Raw genomic sequence first — 15721 nt, 5'->3', positions numbered from 1 at the left:
TTTTTTCCCTCACCGTCCATCTAAATCTCCACACCCTCCCCAGTTGACGTGTCTCAGTAGGGTCTGCACATCTAATCTGTTCTGGATGAATGCACCTAACGGACAAACACACGCTTCCACACAGCTTCTCTCTGACTTTTTCACAGAGACACACATTTTGCTGCTCTTCTGGTGCAAACGAGCACCCGCTGGCAGGCACATGCACACACACACACATGCACACACATGCACACACATGCACACACATGCACACACATGCACACACATGCACACACACACTTGCACACTGTTGTCAGCAGCTGGCTCCTGGGGTCTGCCCTTCTGCTGCTGTTTTTATCGGCTACATCAAATAAACACGTCTTGCATCCGCACAAGTCTGAAAGTTGAAGCACTCGCCGTGTTAAATTGTTTCTATTTGGTTGGAATTGGTTAACACCAATGGTCTGTTTTTCAGGCTACGAGAAGTACAACTCCATGCGGGCTGACCCCACCCTGTGCTTCTTGGAGCGGGTGGGCATGCCAGATGCCAAAGCCATCGCTGCTGAGCAGAGGGGCGCGGACCTGATGACAGATGGTGTCGAGGGGTAAGGCGGCATCATATTCTGCATTTATTTAGCAGACTGAAATCCTATAATTATTAACCCTTTTTTAATCTGGCCCTCTAGTGAAGATGAAGATCCAGAGTATAAACCACTGCGAATGACCTTTAAAGATGACATGGACGATTTCACCAACTCTCCACTTGATGAAACCGTGGATGGTGAAAATGAAGGTAATGCAAACATTGAATTGTCTTTTTCTGTCATTCCACTTACAATCTAAGTTTATTTGATTAATGTTTGTCTTTTCTTACTCCACATTTTAGGCAAACTAGCTGAAAACGGTGGAACCTCTGAAGGAGCAACAGGCGCCAGCGGACGACTCTATTGGCCCGCAGCCTCTGCTCTGACTGCACGTTTGCGTCGCCTCATCACAGCCTACCAGCGCTCCAATCGCAGGGAGCTGCTCCGCCAAGAGGCTCTTAACCGACCCGATGGACGCAAACGTCGTCGCCGTGATTTCCTGCCGACAATCTCCATGGTTACCGAAGCTGGAGGAGCAACCACTTACATCCAGGATCCCGGGGCTATGTTCATTGCTGACGGGACCCCATATCTGGCTAAAGGAAGTACATACTTTACCCAGGGTGGCCAGTTTATGACCGAGGACTCGCCTGTGATGACCACCAGCTCTCTTTTAGCTGATGGAGCCATGTACTTCAAAGAGAGACGACAAAGGTATGCTCTCCTTGGCATTTCACTAAATTGCAGGCTTCTTAAACTAACACTAACACTTTTTCTTTACTTTCAGGTGGACTCGCCGAGAGGAGGCAGATTTCTACCGTGTGGTATCCACCTTCGGAATCATCTTCGACACACAGAACCAAAAATTTGACTGGACACAGTTCAGAGCTTTTGCCCGACTGGATAAGAAGACGGATGAAAGCCTTGAAAACTATTACTATGCCTTCATCGCTATGTGCAAACGTGTCTGCCGCATGCAGGTCAAAAATGAGCCTGGTAAGTGTTTCCTGTCCACACTTTTCTATTGGCTCTAATTCTGATTTAACATTTCCGTCCTTTATCTTTCCCAGAACTTCCGGACCCGTCACTGATCATTGACCCCATCACAGAGGAGCGTGCTTCTCGCACACTCTATCGTATTGAGCTTCTTCGCCGTATAAGAGAGCAGGTCCTCCCCCATCCACTGCTCTCTGAACGCCTTAAACTGTGTCAGCCCTCCCCAGATCTCCCAGAGTGGTGGGAATGTGGGCGTCATGACCAGGACCTCCTTCTTGGGGCGTCTAAGCATGGAGTGAGCCGGACAGACTATCATATACTTAATGATACAAGCTTGGCCTTTCTGGAAGCCCATCAGCGCTCCACCAATCAGAAGGGGTCAGGTGCTGGTGTCATCTCCCAGGGAGAGGGGACCAAAGTAGGGATGGCGGCAGTAGACGAAGCCTCAGCTCCACTCCTGACCCCTGCAGAATTGGCAAGCGTTGCAGCCGCTGCTAAAATGTCCATCGATCCAGTTGTGGAAGGAGTAGAAACCAAGGTGGAGATGAAGGAAGAAAAAACGGAGAATGATATTAAAACTGAGGCTGAGGAAGCAGATGCCAACCCAACCAAGACTGACGGGCCTGAAGAAACGAAAGCAGAGACGGATGTAGTGGAGGAGAAAGAGGCCTCTGCTTCAGCGGCTGATAATTTGAAGGTGGAGTTTAAAGAAGACAAAAAAAGTGAAGAGGCTGAAGTTGGTGATGAAACAAAAATCACCCAAGAAGACAAAGTGTCGCCAGAAGAGACGAGCGACTCCTCTGCTAACAAAGTGGAAGACTGTAATGTGATCGATGAGGCCTCGAAACCTGCGCAAGCACAAACTGAGCACAAGGAAGAGGAGATGGACACCTGCAAGTCCATTAAATCTCCAACATCAGCAGACACAGAGAAAATTGAAGAGGAGGAGAGGATGGATGAAGATGACAAGTCAGAGAAGTCCTCCCAGGCTGAAGGTAGGAGGTCATATACTTCAAAGTATTTTAGTTCATCTCAGTCGTCTATTTCTGCTGTTGCCTCCTGAGATTTGAATAGGTGCACAATCATAAGGAAGACATGAGACATGACTGTGGCTCTTTTTCCAGCCAATGCTGCATCCGAGCAGAAGAATTTCGACGAGGAAAGCATCGCTTCTCTCAGTACGTCAGCGCGAGAGGAAACCCGAGACGGGTTCTGCCCTGATGAGCTTCCGGAAACCAGTGCACTCCAGGCACTGCAGGACAGAACCTTCGCCTTCTCCTTCTGGCCCAAGGTACGCGTTGGCTAAAAGCAGTTTGTGACATCACTTGACCTTCCATCTAACCTTGGGATCTGTAAGGGAAGAGGCATCTCATAAATGGGATCCTAGATTGTTGACTTAATGTCTTTTATTAGCATAGCAAATGGTTGGATTATTGAGAATCATGGTAAACAGTAGTGTTTTAATGAAAAGAACTGAAATCCGAAATATGCCCAACATCAGTTTTAAAAGCAGCTGGAGCCAGCTCTATACCATAGTCTCATCCTCAGTAGTATCTCACAGGATTTAACTGTTCTTTTGACGCTGTGGATGTAATGACTGTTAGTTAGTCCTGAGAGGACATCCCTCCTGATTCATTCTAATCAGGCCCTAAATGTCAAGATATGGAAATAAATATTCTGATATTTTATTGTTTCGATCTTTAACTACACCCCTAGTAAACAAGTTTTTCATTTAAAGAATGATTATAAACTTTATTTTTTTACTTTTGATTGCAGAAAGCTGCAATAGTTGGTGAAATATTTGTTTTTATTTTGAGTCTCATCCCCTCTCGCTGTTTTTACACAGGACCGAGTTATGATCAACCGGATGGACAACATTTGCGACACTGTACTAAAGGGCAAGTGGCCAGTGAACAGAAGACACATCTTTGACTTCCCAAGCGGCCTGCTGCCCGGGGCCATGGTCAACACAACGGGCATGGCGTCGGCGACTGAGAGCCCATTGCAGCGGAGAAGCTTGGCTGAGCTGACCATGAGTGGCATACATGCCGCTTACAGCGGGAGTGAAGAAAAAGCCCTGTCGCCACAGACCCATGTGAGTAGATCTTCTACTTGTGACAGCTCTTGGGGTGATGCGGTGTTGCTAACCATCCTGGTGCTATGTCAGGAGGAGGCGCTGGGCCTGTCCATGCCAAGACAGAGGAGGAGAAGAAGGAGGAAAATTGAGATCGAAGCAGAGAGGGCAGTTAAGAGACGCAACCTGATGGAGATGGTGGCACAGCTACGAGAGAGCCATGCCAGCATAGAGACCCAGAATCAGGCTATAGATCTCACCAAGGTACCATCACATCATCCATCCTTTTTTCTAAAGTAAAGTTCACACCAACTATTCTTGTGTACAGGGCGGGCACCTTCACCATAAGGCCTCTTCGTCGTTGGCTGCCTACTCCAGTGCCGGGGTATCAAGCCCCTCTCTCAAGGCTCAGATGGAGCTTCTGCAGCAGACGCCGTCCTCTGCTCACAGAGCCAATGGTTCACTGGAAGCTGACCTGCCCAACATGAAGCGGAGACGAGGTCGTAGGAAAAATGTGGAAGGCCTTGAACTTCTCTTTATGGGCAACAAGCGAGCAGGAGGGGTATGTAGTGTTATTGTGTGTGTGAGTCCATCAGGTTATTTTGTTGACCCTCTTTAACGCTGCATCTCCTTGACCCTCAGGATGATGGCGAGGCCTCGAACGCTGCCATTTTAGAAGCTGTTCAGGAAGCTACCCGTGCACAGAGACCCCTCCCTGGCCCTGAGCAGAGCCCCAGTGCAAGGTCTCTGGCATCTGGCAGCCTTGAAGAAGAAGAAACTGCAGTGTCGAGCAAAGATCTGACCGAGTGGCTGAGACAGCACCCAACGTACACGATGGACATGACTGGATTCACACCAGTACGTCTCTTTCAATGGCCTGCACTTGTTTCCTCTGGTTGTTGTCCTAACCATCCTTTGTTTTTCTTCTGCAGAAGACAGAGGACTTGCTACTGTCCCAGTTCTCAAAGCCCAAACAGAAACGCCACCGCTGCCGAAACCCAAACAAGATTGACATCAACACCCTTACTGGAGAGGAGAGAGTCCCCGTGGTCAACAGACGTAATGGACGCAAGGTCAGACACCTGGTCCCTAGATCTCCTGCTTAACTGTACCCAGCACAAACTCACTCATCCCTCGGTTCTCTAGATGGGCGGAGCTATGGCTCCACCAATGAAGGAGCTTCCACGCTGGTTATTGGAGAACCCAGAGTTCTCTATTGCTCCAGACTGGACAGAAATCGTCAAACAGTCGGTAAGTTAGTAAGGAGATGGTGTGCTTCTCCAAATGATATTTGTGTTTAAAGGTTGGCTTTTCTTGAAGGGTTTTCTTCCTGAGGCCATGTTTGACCGCCTTCTGACTGGACCGGTGGTCAGGGAAGAAGGCGTCCGTCGTCGGGGGCGACGACCCAAATCTGAGATCGCCAAGGCAACGGCAGCAGCACAGGCTGCAGCAGCGGCACAGGTTGCCCAAGCCACTCTGGCTTCTGCCGCATCATCTGCAGGTACAGCTGCTCTTGTGTGTCGTTTAGGTTGGGCCAGGGCTGTCAAACTGGTCCAGAAAAGGGCCAAGCGGGCGCAGGTTTTTGTACCAACCAGTCTAGCACACATGAGTTAACGAATCAGGAGTCGGCTTAAACAAGTTACACCGGACTGAGAATTAATTGATTACTTTCTTCAGACGCCTTATTGGTTCAACTATATGTGTTGACCGGTTCGATCCAAAACCAACGTCTTGGCCATTTCTTGACCAGTTCAACACCTGTGGGTTAGGCCAAGCTGTCTTTTTGTCTTTCCTCACACGATCAAATTCAACATTCATCTTCATTCTGGTCGACATTTTGTGTGCAGAGATTAAGTATGTTTGTGTCTGCAGGAGGCATCAATCCTCTGCTGCTCAACAGCCTGTTTGGAGGAATGGACCTGTCGTCCCTCCAGAGCCTCCAGTCTCTCCAGCTGGCTGCTAATCTGATGGCCTTCCCTCCTGCCACGGACCCCAAGCAGGCCGCTGCCAACGCCGCTGCCGCCTCAATGCTGCCACTCATGATTCCCGGCATGGGCGGACTGTCAAACATGGCTGCCGCGCTCCCCAACATGTTCAGTCTTGGGGGGCTGTTTGGAGGAAGCCTTGCCTCAGCAGCTGCCTCTGCTACCACCAACTCTACAGTCACCACCACGGCAGCGACCACCAATGGTTCTGCAGTGGAGGGGGAGGAGCCTGGCGCAGGCAAGAGGAAGAGGCAGGGTGAGGACGCTAAAGGAGAGGATCAGGAGGTGTCGGAGAATGAAGGGCCTGGCGAGAAGAGAAAAAAGGTAGAAAAGGGTGGAGGAGCAGCAGAGAAATCGCCTGTGGCTTCAGCACCTCAAGTGCCAGGACCTGACTCGCCTGCTGACTCATCCATCAACAGTGACACAGCCGCTCTGCTGGCTGCAGCCGGCATGTCTGCCAATTCTTTAGCGTTCAACCCCTTCCTGCTCTCCACCATGGCTCCCGGCCTCCTCTACCCCTCTATGTTCCTCCCTCCGGGCCTGGCAGGGCTCAGCCTGCCCGGCTTCCCCACCACCTCCAGCCTGGCTGAGCTCCAAAGTGCCATGGCCGGAGCGTTGGGAGGCAACGCCTTGGCCTCCTTGCCACAGAGAGACCAAGAGAAGATGGGAATGAAGGCTTCTGAGGATGGAGAGGATGATGACGAGGAGGAGGAAGATGAGCTGCAGGGAGGAGGAGAGAGTGACTTGGCGGATGAGAAGGACACACCAGAAGATCCAGAAGACTCCGCGCTGGACGACACTGAGATGGCTGGTGAAGACGAGTCTCCACAGAAAGATGAGTGACTGAACTGATAATGGCCTTGGACATTTGCTCACCTCTGACCTCACGTTTACACACTTCCACCATGAATATCCAAACTATTAGGACTTTTTTTATGATTTCTTACGTGTTGATGTGTGGAAGGGATATAGTGTGATAAGTTAAATCTGGTTAGTCAGGAAAATCACTCAGACTGTTTTTTTTTTTCAGGCCGGTCTGTTCACATTTCCTCAGAATAGAACACAAATCTCCAGAACTACTATTGTTATTATTATTATTAATATTATTGTTGTTGTTGTTGCTGCTTTCAGCTCTCAGATCTGTATTTTTCCATCCTGGCTTCCTTCCTCTCGTCCTGACTGTTTGCTGTTAGCAGCGTCTCCTCTCGCTGGTGCCGATTTTGAGAAGTTTTCTTGTTGAACTGTGGTGTCTGTCTGACAATGCTGCTGCAGGAGAAGGTTCCTGGTCCACCGTGACCAGGGCGGAACCAGACTGGCCGAAACTTCAGTCTCACACTGACGACTACATCACACACTTGACCACAACACACACTCACACATTCTGAAAACGACCACTACACGCACACACAGCCCTGCCTGGTGGAGTGTGTGACTCCACCTGCAGCTGTGAAGTGTGTGTGAACCTTTACTGTTGAACCAGTCCGACACTGTTTGAAGACTCCTGTCCTGTCCTTAAATCCTGTCTTCCTGATCTCGTGGGGCGGCAGGCGGGCCCTCGGATGGGTCACTTGTCTGCCAGAGCAGTGGTGGAGGTTCTGAAGACAGGATTCAAGGTGGTCCAACTCAATCATTATTCAGGTTTAATAGTATGATCTCTTCCCGGTTGCTGCCTCATTTTGACCTCTTTCTTTAACTTCCTGTTTTGTTGAGACGTCACGCTGCTCTCCTCTTAGACTGTTGCTCTAGTCACACACACTGACACGGCCCGCCCGGCCTCTGCAGGACTGGCATCAGAGTTGCTCATTCAAGATCTTAACATATGAAGTTTAGTTGCCGATTTTTTTTTTTCTGTTTTCCATTTTTTCATAGAAATGCTTGAACTACACCATCCGTGTTTGTGTCTCAGAACCAAACACCCCTCAGAAGTCAAAACATTGGAAAAGTACTCAAACACAAACACTATCTCCAGGTCTTCGTCGGTCTCCCAGCCACATCCTGAGGTCTGGGACGACAGCTGTCCCCTTCAGCACAGGTCCCAGTTCTTTTGAATGCTGAGACGGCAATAACCAAGGCAGCTTTTGAATGTTCCAACATAATATCCCAGCACACACACACACTTTATAAATAACCACAAGTGTCGTATGAATAGAAAAACTGTAAATGATGAAATAAGTACTGCAATCAAGTTTGTCTCACTCTGTTCCTGTTGATGCACTGGTGTAAAAGAGTTAATAATCAGGTACCTTTATTACTTAGCTACTTTTCTTGAGAAAAATGGACTTTTTGTTACTTTTAGCCAGCAAGCTGAAGAGCATTACCTCAAAATTCTTAACTAGCCTTGAAGTTTACAGACATACCATGTAAATGTTTTTTTTCTCTTTTTGTTTCAATTTTATTTTTCTTTGGTGTGTGTCTTTTTGTTTTGTTGTTTGGAGACATCATGTATGATGCATTGTAGCTATGATGCTTTTAATAAAAGTGAATCAAGATATTCGCCTAGGAAACCAAATACAATCGTCTGCTTTTTTTTCCATTATATCCGCATTTTCATCAAATGTCATTTTAAAATGTGTGTTCCCTCTGACGGACCCGTGCAGAACCTTTCGCTGAACACCTCGCCCACCCTCCACCCCCGGATGCACAGCAATAAGTAAATGTATTAAAATCTGGTTGAGTACATTACAAATCATCAAAAAAAAAATGCTTCTATTATGTGAAAAAATATTTTCGGGAGAAGGTATTTAAGTAGATTGTCATTTACCTGTCGGGGAATTCACTTGAAAGGCATTCACACAGTAGTGCAGTGTCTACAGTTTATACTAATGTATTTTTCAGTTGTTGTTGCTAATGTTTCAGGTTGACTCACCTGACAGTACCTGTACTCAACTTATGTACCAATGAGTTCATCATTTAAACTGTTTTAAAATGTATTTAAAGCCCACTGAAGTCGATCAAGCTATTGAAACAAAAGCTGCATTAATAAAATTCCAAATAACCGCCAGAATCTAAGCCCGTCAACAGTCATGCTCGTCTGTGATGCTACACGTGTTAGCATCAGAAGCGTTAGCCCGGACTCTGGAGTGTGTCCCACGAACGAGGAGCCACAGAAGACCAACATCTCTTCGCTAAAGACTCCGGTCACGGTGGGTGACACTTCAATATCGTTGAAGCTTGAAAACTTCTCACGAACAGCTCCTGGTAGTTGCCATTATTCCCTTCACCGGTTAACTGTAAGTAAGTAATATTTATTTATATAGCGCTTTTCGAGACCAGGGTCACAAAGCGCTTAGACAATCAAAACAATACCCAAAGAAGTACATACTTTAAAGATCAAGATAATACTGAGAACAACACAGGAGTTTGAGAAATTCAAGGAAAAAGCCTGAACAAATAGAAACGTCTTAAGATGTTTCTTAAAGGAGTCAGTAGACTCCATCAAGCGCAAAGAGAGAGGAAGATCGTTCCAAAGCTTAGGAGCAACAGCCTGAAAAGATTTCTCTCCTCTGGTCCTGAGCCGTGTGCGTGGAACCAGTGTGGTAGTTAGTTGCGCTTTGTCTCAATGTTAAATGTTTTTGAGGCGAAATTTATTTTCATTTAGTTTTGGGCAGCGAGTAAACATTTAGCTGCCCCGAAAAACTTGTGAAAAGTTAGTCCAACCATTCCCAAAACTGAAGCTTTCCTTGTGAGGTTTATAATATTTAGTTTGGAAAAAACAACTCACGGCTTCACTGATGCCTTTATAAAACTTATTTCCGAATCGTTGTCGATAAATTGGGATTCTGGTTTCCTGTCTCCTGACTAAAGATTAACATTCAGTTTAAACTAAAGGTTCATGATGACACTAGTTTTTTGTTCTTAACTACTCTAGGACAAGGTACTAGCATTTTATTTTCTTGCTCCATAATGATTGAACAAGCCAGAGAATGGGTAAAAAACTTTTTTTTTGTTTAAGAAATGTACCCAAAAATAAGAGTTTTATACAGAATTCAAGCCTGTGGGGGGTTTTTTATTTAGGCCAAGAGCCAAGTCACGTTCACATGTTTTTAACCTTTTTACTCTTTTCACCTTTTACTATTATTATCTTATAATTATACAAGCAGCCTTTTAACCTTGTTTGTCCATCTTTTTAATTTATTGAATTGATAATCTGATTTTTATACCTGTAGAGGAACAATCACAGAAATCTATTTAAATAGATAAAAAGAGGAAAAAAGGGTACCCAAGGATGTCCAACATTATGATTATTAATAGGCATATGTTTTTCATAAGCAGGGAAAATGTTGCTTCAAATTTCAGGACTTAGAAATATGGGCAACAAAGACAGTAGCAAAATTAAGAGTTTCCTCTGGGCACTCTGGTTTCCTCCCCAAACAGATTTGAGAACCCTGGTGTGAGGCTGGTTGTCTATGTTTGCTCCTAGACGGACTCTGGCTGATGACTGCTTATGGGAGTAATTGAAAGAAAATGGATTTTACTTTATTTTTGCTTCATTGTTATTCCCTTAAATTCCACTCGAGTCGTGCGCTCGGATCATTTCTGAGGAGCATGACCGGACACTCAGACCCCTCGCACAGCTGAGACGTCTCACTGGTCTAATATCCGAGGACAAGTTTGAAAAGACAGTCGTGGTAAGATATTTATTCCTCCGATGGTGTGAACCCGCCACACCCGCCAGTCGGAGGACAGCATCTTTCCCCAGCGGAGCGCTCTGACAAAACACAAACTGACAGCCAGACGCACTCTCCTCTTTCTGGAGTGGATGTGTGCGTGAATATGAAATGTCTGCTCGTATCAGCAGTTTAAAAACTTGGTCGACACTGAACCTAGCACATGTAGCAGTTACTCAAACGACACGTGTAACTGTGTTTGTTCTTTTTTTGTTAAAACATAATCAAGATGGCTACACTGTAACAGCACTTCTCAACATTGACTCTGTACACAAGACGCATGTTTGACTGATGGATTCATTCAAATCCTAGTCCAACAGCCTAAGGAAAGAAACCAGACATTGAGGAACAGAAAGACGTGGAGTTGAATATGATGCGGGAGAAGGTTTAGGTCCATAGGTCGAGGAGAGACGCGCTGAAGAGGATAATAGGTAAAAGTCAACAATATAATGATGATAGAGATAATATGAATAATGAGTTGAGGAGAGGATGAAGATGACGTGTGGTGGAGGAGTTAGATGAGGGTGATGAAGTTTGACAAGGAAGATGATGAAGGTGGTTTGACGATGATGAGCTTGACATGGATCATGAGCATGACAGAGATGATGGATGTGACGAGGACGTCGACTCTAGAGGATAAGAGACACAACCATGCCGGAGATTTGTGTCATTGTTGCAACCACGTGTTTTTTCTCCAGCAGAACCTCACATTCTCCTCGCAGCCTCTCCAGATGATGCAGAAAGAATAGGTCGAATAAACGTAAAAATGGTGTGTAGTCATCATATGTTTAGAGGTTTGTGTTCAACAAATTCTAAATCTGAAGGCAATAATATACTAGTAAAAAAACTTATCTGAACAAGGATGACTTTTTTTTTTTTTTCTTTCGCATTTCTGCTTTTATTTTCACATATTGGTTATCAAACATAACAATAATAATACGTTGCATTTATTTAGCGCTTTCGAGACACGCAAAAACACCATAATAAAATATTAACACAATATTTATGGTAGTGAATAATACATGCCAAATTCACAAAGTTATTGGCTGTGCATGGGCTACACACATTAATGATAGGCTGATGGAGCTTCATGAAGCAGAACTCAGTAGCAAATAGTGCCATCTAGTGAGCTCTTAAATTACAGACAATGCTTCATCAACAAACCACTTATTTGTGGATTCTATCATTTTACAATCGTCTGTTAGCGTGATTAGTTAGTTAATGCTCTAGTGGCTGTAGATCAAATCGTTCTGCGGATTTTGCAATTGACCTATAAGATCTTGTCGAACAGCACTATTACTCATTTAAAGCTGTGGTTTCCAAACTATGGCCAGCAGGCCAGATACGGCCCGCCTCCACATTTGGCACGGCCCCTGATCAATACCAGAGGTATATTTCCATATACAATGCATGACATAAATATAGGACCACCCATTTTTAGGGGGAAATTAAAATGAAGACTGTTTTTTTTGTTGTTCAACACCTATTTGTTGCTCTCTACGAAGGTCTGGTTTTAAAGACACACAATTTTATGGCCTGAAATTATGTTACTTGACTATTTTTCTGTTTCAAACTGACCCCTGACCCCCGTCAGAGAAGGAGAAGTTATGTGGCCCTCTCAGGACAAATTTTGGGGACACCTGATTCATGGTCTCGGTTTTAGGATTAGGAATTATGTTTGTTTTATGGTTAATAGTGCTGATTGGGGAAACCCTAACATAACCATGGTTCTACGCTCGGGGCATAAACCATGAACGAAGCCCGGCTGGAGGGCGTCGCATCATGAAGTAGAACAATCTGATGAATTTGGGCGTGTCTAGATTAGCCTCTGAAGTGAAAATTATTATTTTATTAATTCTGAAAATATAGTATTCAATTCAATTCAATTGTATTTAAGTGTCTCATCATAACAAAGTTATCGCAAGACACTATACAGTTTAAGACTTTAGTGGAAAAAGGAAAACAGATCCCAGCAACTCCATAATGAAAAAGCACAGTGTGGAAAAACTTCCTTTTAGAAGTCAGAAACCTTGAGCAGAACAAGACTCATTGTTGACGGCCTCCTTCCGTGACCGGCTGGGTGGAAAGATAGGGGGGGAGACAGATGGATGGAGAGAAGAGTGGGAGAAAAGAGGAGAGTATAGAAGAGTACATGGAGGTGCTGGAGAGAACTCTGGATCCGATGACGTGGTGGAGATCCTGGATCAGCAGCAGCTCTGGAGGTGGAGCCCTGGGGCTCCGGGAGAGAAATAAAAGGTGTGGGTTAAAACTGCACAGGTGATGAATGTAATACAGAAAAGGAATGGTATAGAGAGCTCGGTGTCTAAAGCTCCTCCAGCATTCTAAGCCTATAAGAGCTTAAGAAAAACAAAAAGGGCTGATTCAGGCAGAGTCTGAGTCACTCCTAATTATAGGATTATCGAAAAGTAAGGTTTTAAAATTGTTTTTAAACATAGAGAGGGTGTCTGCCCTCTAGATTGAAACCGGTAGTTGGTTTCACAGTAGAGGGGCTTGAAAACGGAAGGCCCTGGCTCCAAATCTACATTTAGAGATTAGTGGTATAACTAATAGATCTTTTAGAGAGTTTAAGAATCGTAAGGTCCGAGAGGGTTGATAAGTTTGGATTAGATCTTTAATGTATGTTGGTGCTAGACCATATAAGGCTTTATAGGTTAAGAGAAGGATTTTAAATTGTATTCTAAATTCTACTGGAAGCCCATGTAAAGACGAAAGTCCCGGGGAAATGTGTTCGCGCCTCTAAGTCTTAGTCAAAACACGAGCTGCAGAGTTCTGAGAGACTTTTTAGATCCTGACAGAAGAGAGTTACAAAAGTCCAGCCTGGAGGTTACAAAAGCATGGATGAGTTTCTCAGCAGCATCCAAAGGAAGGAAGTGCCTGATTTTTTAAATGTTAGGAAGGTGGAAGTAGGCAGTCCGTGAGATTTGTTTTATGTGTGAGTTAAATGATAAGTCCTCGTCAAAGCATACACCCAGACCATTCTGTAACGCTAGATCATTAGTTAATGATTGTCTGAGATGTTGCGGACCAACTAGTAGAACCTCAGTTTTTTCCGAGTTCAGTAAAAGGAAGTTTTTGGTAATCCAGGACTTGATATCTGTAATACAGGACTGTAGTTGTGTAGCTGATTTATTTCATCCGGCTTCATTGACAAGTAGAGTTGAGTGTCATCAGCATAACAGTTCAAGTTAATAAATTGTCTTCTGATCAAGTCCCCTAGTGGGAGCATATATATTGTGAATAGGATTGGACCAAGAACAGAACCTTGGTGGACACCATAGCTGACCTTAGAGTGTGTCGATGAGGTGGTTGACATGTACATAGTGCTTTCTATCTGAAATGTAGGATATAAACCAGTTTAGAGCAGTTCCATGTATGCCTATATGGTTTTCTAGCCTCTGTAGAAGGATTTGGTGTCAACAGTGTCAAATGCAGCACTGAGATCTAGAAGAACAAGAACTGAAACATGGCCCTGATCAGAAGCCATTAGCAGTTCGTTACTAACTTTTACCAGGGCGGTCTCTGTGCTGTGGTGTTCCCTAAAACCAGACTGAAACACCTCAAATTGATCATTCCCATCATGTAATCACAGAACTGACTCGTAACCACTTTCTCCAGAATTTTTTAAATGAAGACAAGAGATAGATAGAGATAGGCTTATAGTTAGTGAGAACCTCTGAATCAAGATTGGGCTTTTAAGGCAGAGGTTTAATTACTGCAACTTCAACAATCTGAGGCACATGATGTCATTGACAAGTTCATAATCTCAAGTATGAAAGTGCTAAGTAAGGGGAAAGAATCAAAATATAAATCAGCTTTAGTGTCTTTGTCCCGTAAAGCTGCACAGGTTGTATTAGTATAGTTATGATTTTTTTCATTAAACAAATTTCATGAAATCACAGCTACTGAGATGTGGATGGATGGACTGCTCACTGGAATGACGGCTCTGTTGGGGTTATTCTTATTTGCTACTATAAGTGATGAGTAATAGCTGGCTCTGGCTTTCCAGAGAGATGCCTTGTAGCAAAGTTAGTGTGGCTGGTGGTGTTGATTCATTTAAAGATACGTAATCATCTTTAAACAGCCAGGTTTTGGTTAAGCAGAATAAGTCAGTAGTTTTATCTGATATGAGTTCATTAATTAGTTCAGCCTTTGAGGACAGGGATCGGATATTCAACAATCCACCCTGTCCTTCACAATAGTAGTGGAAGTATTTATTTGAATTAGATTTTCTTTAACAACTCTTTTACTGCAGGCATTTGTTCTTGGTTTTATTAAACGGAGCAGATTCACCCTCTCTATGTGACCGCCGACTGGTAAAATTGGATGTCATTGCTGACGACATGGATAATGATCTTACTGTATTTACGTTTAGCTTTAAATTTGATTCAACGTCACCCGCTCTGGCCCCAGGAATGCAGACTACGGTTGCTTGCTTCACTAGTTTAACGTTCCAAAGTATCGAATCGCCTATAAACAGAGCTGGTTCCTCGACCTGTGACTCCGGTGGCTTTGGCCGGGAACTATTCCTCCCACGAACAGTCACCCACCGACCCTGGTTTCCCGGCTGCTCGGGAATTGCTGGAGGAGATCTGGCTGATATGTCGCTGTGCACTGTCTAACTGAGACTGTCTAGCTAGCTGTTGAGCTTCGACAGTGCACAACCGGCTCTCTAGTTCAACGAGCTTCACCTCCAATCTAGCTAACAGGCTACACTTCACACAACTGCCGTCATCACTAAAGGAGGTCGAAGCGTAACTTAACATCTGACACACCGAGCAGGACAGAACAGAGGAGGGAGAAGAAGAAGAAGGAGACATAGTGACATAAAAGTTTGACGAAATCGTTCACCCGGTAAGTCTTTCAAACTTTGTCTTCGGGCCTGATTCGACTCCGGAGGACGTTGATCCAAAAATAAATGTAGATGTTCCAGTAACAAGGTAACAAAAAAAAGAGATATAGTGAGAAACGATTGTTCAGCCCCGAGGGAGAGAGACTCTGCAAGGTGGTGCGTTCACTTGGAAGGAGGAGTACTACAAACATTTACTAATACTAGATTATTATGACCTGGAATATTGTTCAATTTTTATTATTTAAGTTTCAAGTCACTCACATTTTTTTTCTTTACTTATCACTATATATTGAATTATAATGACTGTCGTCTCTTTTAAGTAACATAAACCTTAAATAATTGAATGTATGTAATAAAAACAGCTTTAAGATTCTATATATCACAATAATTCATTATTTCTTCTGTTTTACTGACATGTTACTGGCCTGTCTGCGATGACTGTGTAATGAAATGTCAGGGTTCATTTTTACATCATTATTATTTACCTTCATAGGTACAGCAATGTTGAAGTCACTTTCAGTTTTAATGCCGACTCATAAAATGGTTAACCTGATCTAGTGTTTCCA

The 15721-nt window shown here is 44.4% G+C and overlaps 1 protein-coding gene across 1 annotated transcript in view; it reads left to right on the top strand.

Annotated features, from left to right (window-relative positions):
• The window catches only part of chd7 (chromodomain helicase DNA binding protein 7), a 51525-nt gene extending 43393 nt beyond the window's left edge, over nucleotides 1-8132 (top strand). The window contains exons 28-41 of the mRNA XM_087811609.1: nucleotides 455-584; nucleotides 666-772; nucleotides 866-1277; nucleotides 1351-1559; nucleotides 1634-2554; nucleotides 2684-2850; nucleotides 3406-3654; nucleotides 3727-3897; nucleotides 3962-4195; nucleotides 4276-4491; nucleotides 4566-4706; nucleotides 4780-4884; nucleotides 4954-5134; nucleotides 5506-8132. Of these exons, the coding sequence (XP_087667735.1) occupies nucleotides 455-584; nucleotides 666-772; nucleotides 866-1277; nucleotides 1351-1559; nucleotides 1634-2554; nucleotides 2684-2850; nucleotides 3406-3654; nucleotides 3727-3897; nucleotides 3962-4195; nucleotides 4276-4491; nucleotides 4566-4706; nucleotides 4780-4884; nucleotides 4954-5134; nucleotides 5506-6461 (4199 nt within the window). The 3' untranslated portion in view covers nucleotides 6462-8132. The remainder of the gene's footprint in view (nucleotides 1-454; nucleotides 585-665; nucleotides 773-865; nucleotides 1278-1350; nucleotides 1560-1633; nucleotides 2555-2683; nucleotides 2851-3405; nucleotides 3655-3726; nucleotides 3898-3961; nucleotides 4196-4275; nucleotides 4492-4565; nucleotides 4707-4779; nucleotides 4885-4953; nucleotides 5135-5505) is intronic.
• The last annotated feature ends 7589 nt before the right edge of the window (nucleotides 8133-15721 follow it).

Source organism: Callionymus lyra, chromosome 16, assembly GCF_982586985.1.
Source record: "Callionymus lyra chromosome 16, fCalLyr1.hap1.1, whole genome shotgun sequence".
Lineage (NCBI taxonomy): Eukaryota > Metazoa > Chordata > Actinopteri > Syngnathiformes > Callionymidae > Callionymus > Callionymus lyra.
The sequence above is the reverse complement of the archived record's forward strand: the minus strand, read 5'-3'. Positions and strand labels throughout refer to the sequence as shown.